At 50.4% G+C, this 21,223-nt stretch overlaps 1 protein-coding gene across 1 annotated transcript in view; it reads left to right on the top strand.

Annotated features, from left to right (window-relative positions):
- The first annotated feature begins 145 nt into the window (after positions 1-145).
- Positions 146-21,223, top strand: part of LOC310955739 (cell adhesion molecule CEACAM20-like) — a 25,363-nt gene continuing 4,285 nt past the window's right edge. Inside the window, exons 1-7 of the mRNA XM_083925749.1 lie at positions 146-470; positions 5,402-5,562; positions 5,643-5,769; positions 8,416-8,694; positions 10,858-11,136; positions 11,438-11,692; positions 11,778-11,895. Of these exons, the coding sequence (XP_083781875.1) occupies positions 155-470; positions 5,402-5,562; positions 5,643-5,769; positions 8,416-8,694; positions 10,858-11,136; positions 11,438-11,692; positions 11,778-11,895 (1,535 nt within the window). The 5' untranslated portion in view covers positions 146-154. The remainder of the gene's footprint in view (positions 471-5,401; positions 5,563-5,642; positions 5,770-8,415; positions 8,695-10,857; positions 11,137-11,437; positions 11,693-11,777; positions 11,896-21,223) is intronic.

Raw genomic sequence — 21,223 nt, 5'->3', positions numbered from 1 at the left:
ATATTTAAATAGGAACCAGCAGAAGAAAGGACACATAAATATTATAAGCTACTTTATTATCGAGGTAGCTGCGTGTTCCCAGAGTTGTCGCGGTGCGTTCACGGCCCTAAAAGTGTCTCACCGTGTCCGTGTTCCCGCAGGATGCTGTGCGGGGATGGACGTCCTGCCGGAGGGTCCGGTGGACGCGGTCCTGGGGAAGAATGTGACGTTAAAGACCCTGTTGGCCAAACCTTCGTACGTGGTTTTACTGTGGAACTTCAACGACGGGACCGAGACCGTGAACGTGGCCACGGTGACTTCCGCGGGGCTGAAGGTGAACGAGCCTTACAAGGGGAGGGCGACCCTGAACACCACCACGGGCTCCCTGTTCCTGGGGTCCCTGAAGTCCGAGGACAGCGGGGATTACAGCATCAGCATCATCGCACCTGAAGGCACCACTCTCACCGGGGAGACGAAGCTCCGAGTCCTGGGTGAGTCCCTGAACGCCTCCTCACACCTGTGAAAGGTGCGTTTTAACCGGTTAGAGGAGGATTTCTGCGGGTGTAACGTGCAGATCACCACCGGTACATGGTTCATGGCTCATGCGGAATCGAACAGTGGCTCATGGAGATGCAGAAAACAGTTTTAATCACATGTTTTGATGTTTGCATCGTTTCTGTGAAGCGAACGCGCTTTAAATGACATTATTTCACAATGAGGTTCGGTGCGCGGGGGCTTTCAGAGCGCGCGCGGTCGTTTTTTAAAGTATAATTATGTGAAATTTACATTTATAACTAAGCCGAATTGATCCGCGGCTCTTATGGACCCGGATCAAAGCGCCTCCACTCCCGCTTTGGTCTCAGAAAGTCTCCCTGAAACTCTTCCGCGGTAAATTACTACGTTTTCTGACGCGATCTGGTTCGAGCCACACCTGTTCACCTCTGCGGATCCCTCCGCCACCAGGACCAGCTTAAAGTGAGCAGGCTGTGCGTCTCATAGCAACCACACAATGAAGCCGAACCACAGACCGAGGAATAGGTTTCTCAGCGGAAGAAGAAGTAGATCCTATTTAACCCCATTTTATTTTGTGTACAGTTTGAAATCATCTGTTGAGCTTTTGATTTCTGATCTGACACGACGTCACTTTATTTGGCGTGGTGTCGCAGAACAACCCCCGGGCTCTTCGTTGGGTTTCTCCTGCACTTTAAACCCACTTTAAATGTTCCTGTGGGAGAAGTTTGGACGTTATTGTGGAAACAGCAGGAAAAATGCCCGCAGCCTCGTGCACTGTGCTGGTTCAGGGTGTGGCTCCGGGTGCTGTACTTCCCCGGCAGAGGAGCTGTGCATGTTTGTGTTACAGTTAGTCACAGTTGGGGGAGGGGGAGGGGGGGGGGGGCGTGTGGTTTCGAACCCACACAGAAAAATCCCTCTGCAGCTGCACACGTGCTTTTAGCCTCTTTTCTATTAGCTCCTAATTTTTGGAGCGTTTACGATCTGGTTCAGTCTCAGGTGTTTCCTGATAAACTCACCGGACTCTACCTGCACACACACACACACACACACACACACACACACACACACACACACACACACACACACACACACACACATTCTTCCGTCAGGAGCTGGTGGAAACCAAAAACAGAGAAAAAAGAATATTGGGCTTTTGTCGGGCGGTAGTTTAAAACTTTTCACTCGTGCAGTTTTTCCAGAGTTACCTGAATATCAGGAAATCTCTAGTAGAGCTTTAACTAAGGATCCTTCAAACATCGATTCATCTGTAATCTTTTGTTTGTTTGATTCATTGATAGCCTGAATTTGCAGACTCAGCCGGGCAGAGTTACCTTAGGGCGCCCTCCCACTGTGCCTCCGTCCCGTGCCCCGTGCTTTAGGGTCCTTGTCCCCCCCTCCAGCCCCGTTTGTACTCACACTACCTGGGCCTCGGAGAATGCTTCTTGCTGCCTATACGTCATCACGCCGTAACACGTCACACGCATTGATGACGTCATGGCGATGCGTGGCTTTGTTTCCAGATCTTTCCGTAGACCTCGGAGTTTTTGTGCGTCTTGTCGACTGTTTTTGAATCTTTGAAAAACCTGTTTAGGCACGGTGCGGAAAGACAGTGTGAGTGCGCCCTTAGTCTAGTCCGAGACCAGGCCCGGGTCAAGACCAAATCCAGTCCTGTTCAAGACCAGAGACGTTCTGACGCCAGTATTTCCTTCCTGGTTTGATTATTATACTTGAACTTGAATATCAGCTGAAACCGTTTTTACAGTTATTGAATAAGTGACGTATTTGAGTCCAAGCCTGGGGTTCACTCATAGTTGAGTTGGCGGAGTGATATGAGATGATGCAGCACGTTTGGTTATGAGCTCATCGACTCGTCCTACGCTGAGCGAGTGTCATTAAAGGGGACTGAGTGACACAAAAGAAGCCGTGCTCGTACTCCAACTACGCCCTGAAGGTCATCGGGTGCAGCATCCACGAGTTAATGGTTAAAAATAACCAGAATACTTTTAGAGTAGGTCTCTTCCATCCGTCACCTGCAGCCGCGTGTCCCCGACGGGGTCAAAGGGGATTTTCTTCCAGGGTTAAATTGTGGTGCAGACTCGCGTACTCGCCGATACCGATACCAGTGTTTTAGGGTGTATCTGTCAGAGGAGCTCCTGATGCTGGTATCAGTACGGGATCAACTCTATTCAAGACCTTAAAAGGTGATTAGCATTGGAGAGACACTGTTACCTTTTAAGGGCGCACTCACACTGTTCCTCCGCAACGAGCCAAAACAGGTTTTTCGGGTAAAGTCTGGTTCCTTTGCCCAGTGTGAGTGCAACCGTACCACGTCTAGGAGCGGCACGCTTGCCGTCCACAGCCCGTTTGGGAGAGGTGGGCTTTAGTAAAGCACGTTTGCACGTGTACGAGCACGAGCGTGCGCACGTGTAGGAGCACGAGGCCTACGGCGGTTCTGAGGTCATTTCCTGTGCGCCTGTTGGGACGTAGAAAAAAGAAGGAGGGACCATGCGCGGACATTTCAAACAATGGCGGTGAAAGGTTCACGTTGGTGTGATGCGGAGGTGGAGTGTTTACTGCAGATTTGGTCGATGAAAAGATTCAAAAACAGTCGACAAGACGCACAAAAACTCTGAGGTCTACGGAAAGATCTGGAAACAAAGCCACGCATCGCCATGACGTCATCAATGCGTGTGACGTGTTACGGCGTGATGACGTATAGGCAGTAAGAAGCATTCTCCGAGGCCCAGGTAGTGTGAGTACAAACGGGGCTGGAGGGGGGGACAAGGACCCTAAAGCACGAGGCACGGGACGGAGGCACAGTGGGAGGGCGCTTTAAGTTTCTGCCGACCAGCCGTCAAAATCCCATAATGACAAAGAAGCGTTTTTGACGTTCGTTCCTGAAGAATGACTTCAGTCTTTATTTATCGAAGGACGGGCGACGGCGGAGCGCGCACGCTTCTCCCTCTGACCCTCATTCACACAGTTCAACCCGTAAAACCACAGGTTTGACAAACACTCCAGACTGAAGCACGTTTGTTTGTTTGTTTGTTTGTTTGTTTGTTTGTTTGTTTGTTTGTTTGTTTCTTCCTCTTCCATCAGCGCGGAGTGAACCTTTAAATGTCCCTGCACCTGTAATCGAATACATCTGAGAGTCACCTGTGTGTGTGTGTGTGTGTGTGTGTGTGTGTGTGTGTGTGTGTGTGTGTGTGTGTGTGTGTGTGTGTGTGTGTGTGTGTGTGTGTGTGTGTGTGTGTGTGTGTGTGTGTGTGTGTGTGTGTGTGTGTGTGTGTGTGTGTGTGTGTGTGTGTGTGTGTGTGTGTGTGTGTGTGTGTGTGTGTGTGTGTGTGTGTGTGTGTGTGTGTGTGTGTGTGTGTGTGTGTGTGTGTGTGTGTGACCTCCTTGACACCTCGCCTGTTGTTGTTGCCGTGCCGTCAGAACAGGTTTCCACTCCCTCTCATTGTTCCCCCACACACACACACACACACACACACACACACACACACACACACACACACACACACACACACACACACACACACACACACACACACCTCCAGCCCGTACGTTCAGAGGCAGAGCTGCCGGGTGACTGAGAACGGGTCCAGCAGGTCCGGGCGGTGCAGATTTCTCTGCCATCGTCCTTCACTCCATTCACATGTTGATGTCAGAGCGCAGTTACGAGAGAGTGGAGAGAAACTGGCCTCCAGGCGAGCAGGTTCTGAAATCCTCCGCCCCCGCGTTTAACCGATGACTCGCTCAGTGTTCGTGTTCGATGCTGTGGAATGGAAACGAAGTCTGGTACAAAATGAACCAGACGCTGGAACCATAGAGTCTGTGCTCCTCAGGATACGATCAGGACTCGTTATTTATTAGAAGAAGAATTACTTATTACTTATTATTCAGGTTACACACACACACACACACACACACACACACACACACACACACACACATGCACAAACAGGACCTATATACATGCAATCAATGGAGAGATGTCAGCGAGAGGGGGCTGCCAGTGGATCGGCGCCTTGAGCAGTTGGGGGTTCGGTGCCTTGCTCAACTGCACCTCGGCAGTGCCCAGGAGATGAACCGGCACCTCTCCAGCCACCAGACCACGCTCCGTACATGGTCCACACAGGGACTTGAACTCCCAGCCGAGTCACCTCTGGACTGAGCCGCTGCCGCCCCAAATAAGAATAAAGATTATTAATATTTGAATCTTTATTGAACAAGTAAAAAATAAAAAATCTAAAAAAAGCGCATGAGGCGTAAAAAGTAAAGTAAAAAAACAACAAGAAGCAAATGGGTTTTTATATATGTATATATATTAGGGGTGGAACGGTTCATTGAAAAAATCCGTCCCGTTCGGTACGCATGTCACGGTTCGGTACACGTGTACTCGTGTCCGTCTCACCGCGAGACTTGCTCCACGCTCTGCCTGGAGGCACAAGGCCACAACGCTACGCACGCTCTCGGTTCATTCTTTCATCTCAGCGTCACAGTTGATCAGTTGGGGCGGCAGTAGCTCAGTCCATAGGTGACTCGGCTGGGAACCGGAGGGTCGCTGGTTCGAGTCATTGAGTGGAAAAGGGCTGGAGAGGTGCCAGTTTGTCTCCTGGGCATTGCCGAACCCCCAACTGCTCGGGGCGCTGGTCACTGGCAGCCCCCTCGCTCTGACATCTCTCCATTAATTGTATATAGGGTGTGTGTGTGTGTGTGTGTGTGTGTGTGTGTGTGTGTGTGTGTGTGTGTGTGTGTGTGTGTGTGTGTGTGTCTCCTGTATAACAGCCTTTGTTGTAACACACTGGAGTTTGGTGTCGATTCTTATTTGTGCTGTTTTGAATCTTCTGAGTTGTTTCTAAATGTTGCTGATGAGAAACCACCTCCTTGCTCCTCCTCCCCGCTGCAGAGCCGGTGTCCGCCGTCACCATCAAGTCCAACGTGCCCGAGGCCATCGAGCACAACAGCACCGTGGCCCTGACCTGCACCGCCAAGGGCTCCTTCCTCAAGTTCACCTGGCTCAAGGGCGCCACGCCCATCGTGGCCGACAAACGCATCACACTGAAGGAGGTTCGTTTACGTCGTGTTCTTTTCTTATTTTTTAAATGATTATGTGAATGAGTGTTTGACGGCTGTCCCCCGGCCCTCAGGAGGATATGTCGAGCACTCTGACCATCACGGATGTTCTCAGGACGGACCTGCTCGACCCCGTCACCTGCACCGCCGCCAACAAGCTGGAGACGGAGAAGAGCGCGCCCTTCACCCTCCCCGTCTTCTGTAAGTTCTGCACCGGCCGACACTGCCTCGCTTCCTGCCTGGTGGCTCCTCCCACGCAGGAAGGGAGTCCTTATATGGTCATAACGAGAACAACCATCAGCAGAAAGTCCGTAAACGTTGAAGCCTTCAAGGGTCACGAGTTTGATATTTGAGTTTATTAAACTTGATGACAACGTAATATACATACTTGATGCTGATCTTTGTCATATAGAAGTTTTTTTATTGTCGCCCAAACACGTTCCTTAGCGCGCCCTCCCACTGTGCCTCCGTCCCGTGCCCTGTGCTTTAGGGTCCTTGTCCCCCCCTCCAGGCCCGTTTGTACTCACACTACCTGGGCCTCGGAGAATGCTTCTTGCTGCCTATACGTCATCACGCCGTAACACGTCACACGCATTGATGACGTCATGGCGATGCGTGGCTTTGTTTCCAGATCTTTCCGTAGACCTCGGAGTTTTTGTGCGTCTTGTCGACTGTTTTTGAATCTTTTCATCGACCAAATCTGCAGTAAACACTCCACCTCCGCATCACACCAACGTGAACCTTTCACCGCCATTGTTTTAAATGTCCGCGCGCGCGGGAAGCATGATGTTTGGCGTCAGACTGGGAACGACTGAACCCAAAGTGTGTAAAGAAATCAGTTCGATCTGGAGGAGGAGGAAGTGTCAGAGTCCAGATCTAAACTCCAGAGAGAATCTCTGGAAAATCCCTGGTGACAAAGTAACGTCTGAGAAACCCACTACAGTTACTGACCTGTGTTTATATTATGCATAGTCAGCAGACGCGTACAATGACAGCCATCGGGAGTTCATTTGAGGAGCTGCGGTGCCGAGACATTTTATTAAATGAAACCACCGTCACAACAGTCGAGTCATTACCGTTCTCTCTGAGCGAGCTCCACACCCGTTGGTCAAGAGCTACGGTCACACATGAGTCAGGCCGCTCCTCCACCCCTGAACAGATCAGGTGTGTGTGTGTGTGTGTGTGTGTGTGTGTGTGTGTGTGTGTGTGTGTGTGTGTGTGTGTGTGTGTGTGTGTGTGTGTGTGTGTGTGTGTGTGTGTGTGTGTGTGTGTGTGTGTGTGTGTGTGTGTGTGTGTGTGTGTGTGTGTGTGTGTGTGTGTGTGTGTGTGTGTGTGTGTGTGTGTGTGTGTGTGTGTGTGTGTGTGTGTGTGTGTGTGTGTGTGTTAGTGTGTGTCACAGTTTCACCCGTTTTACTCTGAACCACATCTGTGACCTTTGATAGTATAACTGCTCAGATTCCTCAATCCCTCGTGTGTGTGTGTGTGTGTGTGTTGTGTGTGTGTGTGTGTCTCTGTGTGTGTGTGTGCGTGTGTGTGTCTCTGTGTGTGTGTCTGTGTGTGTGTGTGTGTGTGTGTGTGTGTCCTCCCTCTGCCTGCACTAAAACCACACTGTTTACACAACGGCCTGCACTTCCACTCCTTCCCTGTGACTAAGCTGAAGGGCGGTGAAACCGCACCGACCGCTGCTTCACCCTGTTATTAATTAATGAGAGGCTTTTCCGGTTCTTCTGCTCCGGCTTCGTGTTGACATGGCGTACATATTCAGATCCATGCGACGACGTGCATGAAATTACGATGTAAATGCGTTTTTTCAGGTGGATTTTAAACCCTCAGGGTTTCGACACAGTCTGGAAAAGTCATTTCCAGGTCTGGATGTTTGTGTTGTTTCTATTTTCTCACTTTCTAAAATCAAATATATTAATATTTAAAAAGCAGAATAAGTGAACTAACGTGACACAGCCGACCTGGAGATGATCAAGCTGCTGGAGAATGGTGTCAGGTTACCGTGGTTACGTCACTGCGACTCTCATTATTATTATTTATTTACAGTCTGTTTACTCTGAAGCCAGTGAAGCACAGGTTTTCTTCTGTCGTTCTGCTGAATCGTCCGTCTCTACTGTTCCTGTCTGTAGAGTTACAGCGTCAGCTTGAATTAGGGCGCACTCACACTGTGCCGCGGTACCGTGCCCAAACAGGTTCCACGGGTAAAGTCTGGTTCCTTTGACCAGTGTGAGTGCAACCGTACCGCGCCTAGGAGCGGTAAGTTGCCGTCCACAGCCCGTTTGGGAGAGGTGGGCTTTAGTAAAGCACGTTTGCACGTGTACGAGCACGAGCATGCACACGTGTACGAGCAAGAGGCCTACGGCGGTTCTGAGGTCATTTCCTGTGCGCCTGTTGGGACGTAGAAAAAAGAAGGAGGGACCATGCGCGGACATTTCAAACAATGGCGGTGAAAGGTTCACGTTGGTGTGATGCGGAGGTGGAGTGTTTACTGCAGATTTGGTCGATGAAAAGATTCAAAAACAGTCGACAAGACGCACAAAAACTCCGAGGTCTACGGAAAGATCTGGAAACAAAGCCACGCATCGCCATGACGTCATCAATGCGTGTGACGTGTTACGGCGTGATGACGTATAGGCAGCAAGAAGCATTCTCCGAGGCCCAGGTAGTGTGAGTACAAACGGGCCTGGAGGGGGGGACAAGGACCCTTAAGCACGGGGCACGGGACGGAGGCACAGTGGGAGGGCGCCCTAAAATGCTGTTGAGCAGCAGATTATTCACTTATCTGAACATCTAACAACTGTTTTGACTTGTCTTTAATACATTGACTTTCTCTGTGCTCCTCAGACGGACCAGATATGATCAAAATCACTCCCCCGAACCCTCCTAAGTACGTCGGATCCAAATCCGTCTTCAACCTGACCTGCACCGCCGCTTCCAGCCCGGCCGCCACGTTCAGCTGGTACCACAAGAAGGACCTGATGGAGGTGGCGGGTCCCGTCCTCACGCTGAAAGCCATCCAAGACCACGGCTTTGGGAAGCAAATGGACGACTACTCGTGCACGGCCACAAACACCAAGACCAAGCGCGTCGTTGCTTCTCCCGCCGTTTCCTTCGCCGTCATGGGTGAGTTACCTGCGTCCTGGTGGATTCTGGGAGATGAAACAGATTGATTTAAAGATTTAAAGATGCGCTTCTGAAGGATTATTTGTGTAGAAATCAAGCCCCGCCCACAGCTTCCTTCCTGTTTGATCCAATCAGGAAGCTCGGTCAGCGTCAGTTCTCTGAGTGTCCACTAGGGGCAGGTTTCATAACAGAGCAGTTTCTCATTGAGCCCCATGTTAAACAGGCCGTTTACACAGCATCATTAAACCTGTTTAAGGACAAAAGAACATTCTAGTCTGTGTGTTTAGCTCAGATCTCCATGACAACACTGAGGGGGAGGGGCTAGTTTTTATTTTATTGGAGGTTAAAGTGTATGAATAATTAGGGGCGTGGCCTCTTGAGTGACAGCTAGCCTCTGGCCCTCACTTCTCCTCGGAGGTAAACGTCAGCCAGATGGACGTACACCCCTCCCCCCCAAAGTCACATACATGCCCTTTTTTGGTCAGAGGAAATGAGGCGGAGTCAAACTCTGACAAGATGGAGACTCCCGTAGGCGAGGACGAGGTGAGAGAACGGAGCTGACGGAGACGCTACGTCTGTTTTTTACACAGTCTGTGGGAGAAACTCAGTTTTACGTCTGTTCATTAAATTAACTTAATGATGAGTCGACAAAAGTGTCGGAAACAAACTAAACTTGCTAAATAAAACATTATGATGTCATCATTCATAATGAGGCAAAAGTTCACCTGAACGCTGAAAACAGGCGCCTGAAACCTTTTCCTCCCTCGGTGACGAACCTCTGAGGCGTGAGACTGGACATGAGTCATCGTGTGTGTGTGTGTGTGTGTGTGTGTGTGTGTGTGTGTGTGTGTGTGTGTGTGTGTGTGTGTGTGTGTGTGTGTGTGTGTGTGTGTGTGTGTGTGTGTGTGTGTGTGTGTGTGTGTGTGTGTGTGTGTGTGTGTGTGTGTGTGTGTGAAACCTGCTCGGTGGGAGGATGGTCTCACATTCTGCCCTGAAGAGTTTCTGTGTTTTTCTCTCGTTCCTCTGCAGAGAGGAGGAGGAGGAGGAGGAGGAGCAGGTGACTTATTTGTAATTAGTGGTTTTAAGTTGTCGTGTTTTAACTGCCTGTGCTAATTGGGCTAAATTAGCGTTAGCATTGTTGTGTATTTATTGTTTTTGCGCATGATGCTACCAAGCAGCGTGTCGCTTTAGCTCTTCTACAGACGTGACGACAGAAACAGAAGACTGTTGAAATATCAGCTGATCGTTCTGTGTGTGTGTGTGTGTGTGTGTGTGTGTGTGTGTGTGTGTGTGTGTGTGTGTGTGTGTGTGTGTGTGTGTGTGTGTGTGTGTGTGTGTGTGTGTGTGTGTGTGTGTGTGTGTGTGTGTGTGTGTGTGTGTGTGTGTGTGTGTGTGTGTGTGTGTGTGTGTGTGTGTGTGTGTGTGTGTGTGTAAGAGGGAAGGAGCGAGGGAGTGAGGGAGTGAGGGAGTGAAAGAGTGAGGGAGTGAAAGAGTGAAGGAGTGAGGGAGTGAGAGAGCGAGGGGGTGGGGGAGTGAGGGAGTGAGGGGGTGAAGGAGCGTGGGGGTGAAGGAGTGAGGGAGTGAGAGAGTGAGGGAGTGAAGGAGTGAGAGAGTGAAAGAGTGAAGGAGTGAGGGAGTGAGAGAGCGAGGGAATGAAGGAGTGAAGGAGCGAGGGAGTGAAGGAGTGAGGGAATGAGGGAGTGAGAGACTGAGGGAGTGAGGGAGTGAGGGAGTGAGTGAGGGGGTGGGGGGGTGAAGGAGTGAGGGAGTGAAGGAGTGAAGGAGTGAGGGAGTGAAGGAGTGAGAGCGTGAGAGAGTGAGAGAGTGAGAGCGTGAGAGAGTGAGGGGTGAGGGAGTGCAGGAGTTTTGTCGAGCCTGAGAAAATGACCCTGATGATGTCACAGTAATAAACACTATGACATCATGAGACGTGAGTGTTTATGAAGCAGGACGTCTCTAATCAAAGTCACTGTCCAGTTGCATTGTGGGAAATGTAGGATCCAATGTGTTTGGAGCTTCATTAAGAGTCAGGATATCTTAGACACGTCCATCCTGACCTTTAACCTTTAATTAAATCTAATGAAAGTTAAAAACACCTGTCGACCGAAGCTTCAGTTTGGTTTTGAAGTTATAATAAATCAAATCTCTGGTTCTCGTTCACAGAACCGATCTCAGGTGCAAAGGTCAGCGGTCCCACTGTGACCCTGATCGCCGGCAACGGCACGGCCAACCTCAGCTGCAAGGCGACGGCCGGCACCGTGAAGACCATCACCTGGCAGAAGGACGGCAAAGTTCTGTCCGCCGGCGGCCGCCTGACATTCGCGGCCGACATGAGCTCCGTGATGATCAAACCCCTGCAGAAAGAGGACAACGGAGAGTACACGTGCACGCTGGAGAACCCCGTCAACTCCGACAAAGCCTCCTACAAGATGATGGTCAACTGTGAGTGTTTGTTGTGCTAGGATGCTTGGAGAGGTGGTGGCGGCGGCGGCGGCGCTGCGTGTCAGAGTTTATGGTTTACTGCCGTGGATTTGTTTGACCTGGCAGGGATTTCTCTTTTATTACCATAAGTCCATAAAAATGCTTTTAAATTAAAATCAAGAGCAAAGGCGGAGGATGTGTGCGTGTAATAAAACTGATTAGGTAAACAAAGGAATAGGAATTGGACCGGGAACCGCTCCAGGTGTGAAACCACAGCCGCACTCAGGAAATGAACCCTCTTCTCTTTCCCTTTGACCTCCAGACGGCCCTGAAGCGGCGACGGTGATCGGCCCCGAGGCCGTGGAAGTCACGGACATCGTGACGCTCACCTGCACCGCCGGCTCCGTGCCTGCTGCCAACTTCACCTGGAAGTTCAACGGCACACTGACGCCCATCAAAACGGCCCAGTATAAGGTCGAGATGGCTCGGTACAAAAACAGCGGAACGTACACGTGCGAGGCGCACAACGCCGTCACCGGAAAGACCACCGCGGCCACCCACAAGCTGTCCGTCAACGGTAAGATCCACTCCTGCAGCCTCTCAGAGAGATGACGTATAATACACAGACATATGTTTAGTGTCTCTGTTTCTTGTGTTTACAGAGGAAGGATCGTTGGATGAGGGTCTCTCAGACGGTGCCATCGCTGGAATCGTCATCGCCGTCCTCGTCGCTCTCGCCGCCGCCATCGGCTTAATCATCTACTGCAGACAGAAAGTCCCGTAAGTGCTCTGCTTTTACTCCTGAGGCTGTGACGGGACGACGGGCTTTGATCCGCTGCTGCTGCTGCTGTTGGTTACGTGGTTCTGGTTCTGCAGGGCAAAGGATTCACAACTGTGAGATCTTGGCTGAGAGGGCGTGTTTTGCGTCCAGCGCTTGTTCGGCTTTGGGCGCCGTGAGCGCGGTTGTCAGATTGCCCGTTCTGGAAAGTTACTGAGACACTCGAGTTTAAGACGCTGTTGGACAAATGGCAAACACTTGGTTAGAGTTGTGTCAGAGTTTGCAGGTGCTGTCGTCCTCGCCCTCTCACATAGAGGGCGGCTGTGGCTTAGTGGTAGAGTGGGTCCTCCTGCATTCGAGAGATTGGCAGTTCGATCCCTAGTCCACATGTCGAAGTGTCCTTAGGCAAGACACTGAACCCTGAATTGCTCCTCGTGCTGCGCATGGGTGTGTAAATGTGTGTGAATGATTAGATTAGATGGTCTGTAGACGTCCACTGCGTCTGTGTGAATGTGACAAACACTGTGTAAGCGCCTTGAGTCGTCAGAAGACTAGAAAGGCGCTTTATAAGTACAAGTCCATTTACCATTTACATATATACAGCACACACACACACACGCACAGGCCTGCAAACATAAACAGAGGCGTGCACAGACTTTTTGAAGGGCAGGGGCGAGAAGGGAAAACAGGGCACAGATAGATAGATGGATGGATGGATGGATAGATAGACAGATAACTTTATTTATCCCCGAGGGGAACTTAGGTAATCATAGCAGCGGTACAGAGCAATCAGAAATACTAAAAATAAGATAAAATATAAAATACAAAATATAAACAACAATAAAATAGAAGTACAGTATTGCAGATAAAAACACTATATCAAAATGTGCAATGTGGATTTTAATGTGCAAGTGAGATAAAGGTGCATGTCAGTGATAGGTCACTTTGAGTAGTGTGAGATTATTCCCTGAGCGTCGCTCAGCGTTGTAAAGTCTGATGGCAGCAGGTAGAAATATAGCGCCTCCTCTCCACTGACGAGGGCACTTTAGCACTCGTTTTGGCTCCTAGGGGGCACTTGAGATAGAAGATTTTAAAGTATAATATTGGACATTTCAATAAATCAATGCACTGCACCCCACTGAGAGGCTGATTTACATCGACTGTCCCTTTGCTGGGTGTTAACAGCGAGTTCCTGAAAGAAGTTGAAAGAAGACGACTACAATAAAGAGATATGACAGAAATAGATGTTGCTGTTTGCAAGGTCCAATAAACAGTTACTGTGTCGATGTGATGGAGGACACCGGTGTGAAAGTGATCGATCGATCGGAGTTAAAGTGCTGTAGTTGTGTTTGACATGGAGACAGTGTGTTTTAAAGAGCTGTCAGTTACACAGTTCGGTCAGGGAGGAGGTGAAACAGGAAACAGAGCAAAACAAAAACAGGCTGATACAAAAGGAAAGAAGCGAAACAACATTCGTCCATTTCTTCCTACGACAAAAAGCGTTTTCAGTGGTTTCTTTGCTGCTTCAGTGTAAAAATGTCTATCTGCAGAGTGTGTGTTATCTGACCCTCTTTGTTTGTGTGTGTGTGTGTGTGTGCGGTGTGTGCGTGTGTGTGTGTGTGTGTGTGTGTGTGTGTGTGTGTGTGTGTGTGTGTGTGTGTGTGTGTGTGTGTGTGTGTGTGTGTGTGTGTGTGTGTGTGTGTGTGTGTGTGTGTGTGTGTGTGTGTGTGTGTGTGTGTGTGTGTGTGTGTGTGTGTGTGTGTGTGTGTGTGTGTGTGTGTGTGTGTGTGTGTGTGTGTGTGTGTGTGTGTGTGTGTGTGTGTGTGTGTGTGTGTGTAACACATGGTTTGTTTGTCTGTGTGTAGTCACTTCATTCCCTCATTCTTAGGAAATTCTCTTCATTCCTCTCATGTCTTGGCATCTTGCAACATGTCAGATCAACATACTCACAGTTTTACACACACACACACACACACACACACACACACACACACACACACACACACACACTCTGTGAGGCCGCCACGCCCTCCGACAGCACTGTAAGTTGCGACGTATCCACCTTCAGAGAGCGCTTGTTTTGTTGGTGACATAATAAAAATACTATAATAATAATAATAATACATTTTATTTAAAGGTGCCTTCATTGTTAAAAATAAAAATTAGGAGTAAACAAAATGAACAAATCAGGTTAAAACAACAACAACAACAACGATCGAAGGGAAAAGGTAGTTTGGAAACCGATGGGTTTTCAGTTTGGATTTGAAGTGAGGGGGTGAAGGAGTGAGGGAGTGAAGGAGTGAGTGAGTGAGGGAGTGAGGGAGTGAGGGGGTGAGGGAGTGAAGGAGTGAGGGAGTGAAGGAGTGAGTGAGAGAGGGAGTGAGGGGGTGAAGGAGTGAGTGAGTGAGGGGGTGAGGGGGTGAAGGAGTGAGGGGGTGAGGGAGTGAGGGGGTGAGGGAGTGAGGGAGTGAGGGAGTGAGTGAGTGAGGAGGTGAGGGAGTGAAGGAGTGAGGGAGTGAGGGGGTGAGGGAGTGAAGGAGTGAGGGGGTGAGTGAGTGAGGGAGTGAAGGAGTGAGGGGGTGAGGGAGTGAGGGAGTGAAGGAGTGAGGGGGTGAGTGAGTGAGGGAGTGAAGGAGTGAGGGGGTGAAGGAGTGAGGGAGTGAGGGAGTGAGTGAGTGAGGGGTGAAGGAGTGAGGGAGTGAGGGAGTGAGTGAGTGAGGGAGTGAAGGAGTGAGGGGGTGAGTGAGTGAGGGAGTGAAGGAGTGAGGGGGTGAAGGAGTGAGGGGGTGAGGGAGTGAGTGAGTGAGGGGGTGAAGGAGTGAGGGGGTGAGGGAGTGAAGGAGTGAGGGAGTGAAGGAGTGAGTGAGTGAGGGAGTGAAGGAGTGAAGGAGTGAGTGAGTGAGGGAGTGAGTGAGGGAAGGAGTGAGGGAGTGAGTGAAGGAGTGAGTGAGTGAGTGAGAGAAGGAGCGAAGGAGTGAGTGAGTGAAGGAGTGAGGGAGTGAAGGAGTGAGTGAGTGAGGGAGTGAAGGAGTGAAGGAGTGAGTGAGTGAGGGAGTGAGTGAGGGAAGGAGTGAGGGAGTGAGTGAAGGAGTGAGTGAGTGAGGGAGTGAAGGAGTGAAGGAGTGAGTGAGTGAGGGAGTGAGTGACAGAAGGAGTGAGGGAGTGAGTGAGTGAGGGAGTGAGTGAGTGAGGGAGTGAGGGAGTGAAGGAGTGAGGGATGTTACAGTATCACAGGCACACGCCTCAAGCTAGCATACGCTAAATGACGTTAGCAGTTGCTGTCTCTGAGTGAGTTAGCGTAGCCTACCTCCATGTAGCGTGCACTCCATGCTGTTTATCAATGAGAGAGGACACGGGCGCGTTCACAGGAATCTGGTGCACGCGCACTGACGAGCACTCGACGGGGGGGAGGGAGGGGCTCGGTGGGAGAGCGGGAGGGGTGTGAGAGCTGTAAGCATTCGAAATTTGACTGAGTCAACTCGATCTGCAGCTTCAAAGATGAAACTTTCATGTGTTTAACTTTCATGAGAGAAATCCTGAACCGACAGAGAGGAAGTTGTTTTGGAGCCACTGAGCTTCAACATCTGTGTCACAACCTGTGTTCAGTCGTGTAAAACGATGTGTGTGAAGACAGCAGGGCGTGAGCGGCTGCAGCAGATTACATCTTCACGCTCCTCACATCCTGTCAGAGTTCAACATCACGTGGAGCAGAGCAGGAAGCTGCCGTCCTGAAGCCCGAGAGCAAACAGAGGAGGCAGTGACAGACGCGTCCACGCGCTCACGACTTCAAACGGAGAGTTTTCAAATGACTTCCCCTCAGGTGTTTCAGTAAACTTAACCGGTCACGTACATTTCACATCGTATTTCATAATATATCGTGATTTTTAGTGCACAAGGGCGCACTCACACTGTTCTTCCGTCCCGTGCCCAAACAGGTTTTACGGTTAAAGCCTAGCTCGTTTGACCAGTGTGAGTGCAACCATACCACGCCTAGCTGTGGCCAACTGGCTGTCCACGGCCCGCTTGGGAGAGGTGGGCTTTAGTAAAGCACGTTTGCACATGTACGAGCACGAGCGCGCGCACGTGTACGAGCACGAGGCCTACGGCGGTTCTGAGGTCATTTCCTGTGCGCCTGTTGGGACGTAGAAAAAAGAAGGAGGGACCATGCGCGGACATTTCAAACAATGGCGGTGAAAGGTTCACGTTGGTGTGATGCGGAGGTGGAGTGTTTACTGCAGATTTGGTCGATGAAAAGATTCAAAAACAGTCGACAAGACGCACAAAAACTCAGAGGTCTACGGAAAGATCTGGAAACGAAGCCACGCATCGCCATGACGTCATCAATGCGTGTGACGTGTTACGGCGTGATGACGTATAGGCAGCAAGAAGCATTCTCCGAGGCCCAGGTAGTGTGAGTACAAACGGGCCTGGAGGGGGGGACAAGGACCCTAAAGCACGGGGCACGGGACGGAGGCACAGTGGGAGGGCGCCCTCAGTCTTATCATATGATATCATTAATGAGAACACGGTGAACTGTAACACAACAGAGACGTTTATGTGCAGCAGGAAGTGGAGGAATAACTCCTAAAAGTTGGTTAAAGAGAGGGGAAGACGATGAACTTGTTCTTCTCAAACTAAAGAACCGATCCCTCGGATGACGACACATTAGAGGATGATACCTGACCCTCTTCCGTCGTCTGTGAGCTGTTGTTATGAAATGTGCCGTAGAGAGAGCAGGATGTTGCTCAGGTCGATGAAGACATTCTGGAAGACTGTTTGTAAAGAAGAGGAAACCCTGTTTGAGCCCCCCCCCCCGCCCCGCCCCCTTTCATCTTCCTCTTTAACAAACGCTGTTGTCATTGGGGTGGGACCCGATGGTCACATGATGCCTCAGAGGTCGTCAGGTGTCAGGAGGAGGCGGTGTTAGAGCCCGGGGGCCTCGTCCGTCCCTGTGAGCAGGTGTCAACACTGACGACAGGACGCCTTTGTTCTGCAGCCGCCTCCTGTTGGTGTTTGACTCTCGGACTCTTTGTGTCTTTGACGGCTTCAGGCGATGGTTTGAGATTCAGTTCAAATGTTTATAGGTAACGCAAGACCTCTTTATTTATACACAGCAAATATATATAGATATGAACTTAACCGTCTCCTTTAGTCGTCTAAACTTAACCGTCTCCTTTAGTCCTCTAAACTTAACCGTCTCCTTTAGTAGTCTAAACTTAACCGTCTCCTTTAGTCGACTAAACGTAACCGGTCACGTACTGATGACATCACATGACTCATGAAGAGAACACGTAACACACCAGAGCCTTTGTGTGCAACAGGAAGTGGAGGAATAACTCCTGAAGTTGGTTTAAGAGAGGGGAAGACTTTAAGTGTAACATTCAAACACCTCGGGACGTTTAGATGTTCCCGTGTCACAGTGTGTCACAGTGTGTCGGACGTGCGGATGGCAGAGGATGACCTCAGCAGAGGGACGCGCGTGTGGAGAGGCTGAACGTTCGGGGGTGAATCTGAACTACGAGTTTGCTTCTAGTGACGGTTTTTATTTAAAAAAAATCTTTGAGTGGAAAATGATCTCAGTGCAGAAGAACGTCCTGAAGGCCTCAAACTGAAACCGGTTCTGATCCGGTTCCACTCACACCTGCTGCGGTGGGCGGGGGGGGATTGATGGGGTGGGGTGGGGGGGGTACCAGGTGACGGTGCGTCAGCGTCTTATTGCTGATCGCTGATTGCTTTTGTTTTTGAGATGGTAAAATGTTTGACTTTACTGAATATGACCCATGTTTGTCTCTGTGCACCGTTCTACACACACACACACACACACACACACACACACACACACACACACACACACACACACACACACACACACACACACACACACACACACACACACACACACACTCATTGGACGTGGCATTGTCAACCAGGATTGAGTCTGTGTGAGTTTCGGTTTTCTGTCTGACTGCATTCCTTCACTCTCTGCTGCCAATAACAGCCCGCAACACTCCTCCTCCTCTTTCTCCTCCTCTTCCTCCTCTTCCTCCTCCTCTTCCTCCTCCTCCTCCTCCTCCTCCTCCTCCTCCTCCTCTTCTTCCTCCTCTTCTTCCTCCTCCTCTTCCTCCTCTTCTTCCTCCTCTTTCTCCTCTTCTTCCTCCTCTTTCTCCTCTTCCTCCTCCTCTTCCTCCTCCTCCTCCTCCTCCTCCTCCTCTTCTTCCTCCTCCTCCTCTTCCTCCTCCTCTTCCTCCTCCTCTTTCTCCTCTTCTTCCTCCTTCTCCTCTTCCTCCTCCTCTTCCTCTTCCTCCTACTTCTCTTCCTCCTCCTCCTCCTCTTCTTCCTCCTCTTTCTCCTCTTCTTCCTCCTTCTCCTTCTCCTCTTCCTCCTCCTCTTCCTCCTCCTCCTCCTCCTCATCCTCTCACTCAGTCTTCACGCAGAAGCAGGAGTGGAGGAATAAACGTCCTGCAGCCTTTAGTGTCCAGAGCTTTCACTCACATCTGGTGGTGCTCCTCCAGTAAACGCATCAGTTATTAAGAGATCAAGGGTTTTAGATGGATGGATAGATGGATGGATAGATGGATGGATGGATGGATAGATGGATAGATAGATAGATGGATGGATGGATGGATGGATGGATGGATGGATGGATAGATAGATGGATGGATGGATGGATAGATAGATATCTTTATTTATCCCTAAGGGGAAATGAGGTCATCGCCTGCGTCTGCGTCGCCCGTGTGACTGTTGGAGACATTTGCATGTTCGTAGCTGCAGGAGAATCCGACTGCAGCTACGACACTAAACAAGCCTGACTTCAGCCTCTCGTCCCCTCTGTGTGTTCTGAGGTAGTCAGCTCTACACAGTGGTGTGGTGGTTAGCACGGTTCGAATCCCGGCTGGGGCCCTTCTGTGTGGAGTTTGCATGTTGTCCCCGTGTCTGCGTGGGTTTTCTCCGGGTTCTCCGGTTTCCTCCCACAGTCCAAAGACGTGCAGGTGTTCGGTTCATTGATGACTCTAAATCACCCGTAGGTGTGAATGGTTGTCTGTCTCTGTTCGTCTCTATGTGTCCTGTGATAGACTGGCGTCCTGTCCAGGGTGGACCCCGCCTCACGCCCGCTGTCAGCTTGGACAGAGACCCCGACAGGGACAAGAGGCTGAAGATGAATGAACTCTATGAGATAGATAGAAGATAAAAGCTGTAGAGATGTGTGTATGTTGTTGGTTTTGGAGACGTCCTGTGCACAGTCATTCACACTGATACGGTTCAAACTCCTGCCTCTGTGTCCTCGTCAGAAAAACAAGCTGCCGGCTGGGAAAACCTGTTGGCGTCACGCCCCTCGGTCATAATTACAAAGTTGAATATCGAGGAATTTCTTTTTGCGGGCTCATCTCCCACCGAGCGTTATTAGCTCCAGAGCTGAAGATGACAAACACGCCACCACAGGGACTCGATCCACAGCCGTGCATCGACTTCCATGCAGCTTCTTTCTTTTCCAACATAGTTTTAAAGGTTAAAACTTGTGATTTACGAACACATAAAGGATCTGCTGTCACCTGTAACCCAAAACCCAACATCCTGTGACCTGTGAGGGATCGCAGCGCCTCAGCGGCGGCTCTGAGAACGAGCCGTTGGTTCCTCTCCAGAGGGCGCGGCGTGTGGTTCAGGGAATGGCAGGAATGTCACTGTCGTGTCTGCACTCGTCTTCTTCAGCTCACGTTTGTGTCGCTGCTTCTCTATCTCTCTTTAACCCTGCACTTCCACTCTCGTCTCCTCAGGTTTTTACCCAATTTCATTTCCACTCCGGTGGTTTTTTTGTTTCATCCTTTCCCTCCGTGACCTTGTTTCACCCGTCGCTCATTTTCACCTCCTTTCATCGCCGTCTTGTTTCAAACCTCACTGTAAAGTTTAGTCGTCTCTGCTCTTTTCAAAAGAAACTCATTGTTCAGGTGTCTTTATTTGAGATGCACCGGCTCGTGTTCGAGGGGGTCCAGACCTGCATCCCAATAAGCAGGACGACACAATCCTCTTAGGGCGCACTCCCACTGTCCATCCATCCCATGCCCCAGCACGTTTCACGGCTAAAGTCTGGTTCCTTTGACCAGTGTGAGTGCAACCGTACCACGTCTAGGAGCGGCACGGTTGCCGTCCACGGCCCGTTTGGGAGAGGTGGGCTTTAGTAAAGCACGTTTGTACGTGCACGAGCACGAGCGTGCGCACGTGTACGAGCACGAGGCCTACGGCGGTTCTGAGGTCATTTCCTGTGCGCCTGTTGGGACGTAGAAAAAAGAAGGAGGGACCATGCGCAGACATTTAAAACAATGGCGGTGAAAGGTTCACGTTGGTGTGATGCGGAGGTGGAGTGTTTACTGCAGATTTGGTCGATGAAAAGATTCAAAAACAGTCGACAAGACGCACAAAAACTCCGAGGTCTACGGAAAGATCTGGAAACAAAGCCACGCATCGCCATGACGTCATCAATGCGTGTGACGTGTTACGGCGTGATGACGTATAGGCAGCAAGAAGCATTCTCCGAGGCCCAGGTAGTGTGAGTACAAACGGGCCTGGAGGGGGGGACAAGGACCCTAAAGCACGGGGCACGGGACGGAGGCACAGTGGGAGGGCGCCCTCAGGGTGCAGAGAGGAAACAGACATGAAATCAGCAGGTAAATGGTTCCAGTCGGCTCGGGTCTCAAACAGAAAGGGAACAAAAAAGAGAGTTTGTTAGAAAGTCTGATCTTATGATTTGATGTGTAAGGGATCGAACGCTCTCTTACCTTCCTTCCTGCTGCCGTCTCAGACTCTACGACGCTTCACAGCAGCGCTCAGGAAACGCACTCACATCCTTTAAGTGACTTATTACTGAAATCTACCACTGTCGTTAAAAATGCCCCTTGCAGGAGGTCCAGTCACTGGAAACATAAGAGACAAAGATCAACAGACGGGAGCAAACACACGGCTCCACCCTGACCCGAGCCCCGGCGTTTCTTCTCTGCCGCTGTGTAAACTTCAGGTTTTACACAGCGACCCTGCAGCGTGGACACACAGCTGCAGGGTCCGGCTCTATTCTGCTGGTGACAGTTTCAGACTCCGCTCGTCTTTGCTCTTCTCTGTCCTCTCTCCCTCCAACCGGCGTCACACGGTTTATCACAGCGCCACTCCACCGCGTGTCGCATTCACCTCCCTCTGCTCTGATCGGCGGCCTCAGACGGTTTCTGTGATAGGATTCAGTGACTCGACAGAAAGCTCCGCGTTTGCTCCGTGGTCTCTCCCCGACTCACACGGAGACTCATATTCTGCATCGCTTTAATGCGTCACAATATAAAGTTTAACCTG

Source organism: Echiichthys vipera (genome assembly GCF_963691815.1).
Source record: "Echiichthys vipera genome assembly, chromosome: 13".
Taxonomy (NCBI): Eukaryota; Metazoa; Chordata; class Actinopteri; order Perciformes; family Trachinidae; genus Echiichthys; species Echiichthys vipera.
This window is presented reverse-complemented; position numbering and strand designations above follow the sequence as displayed.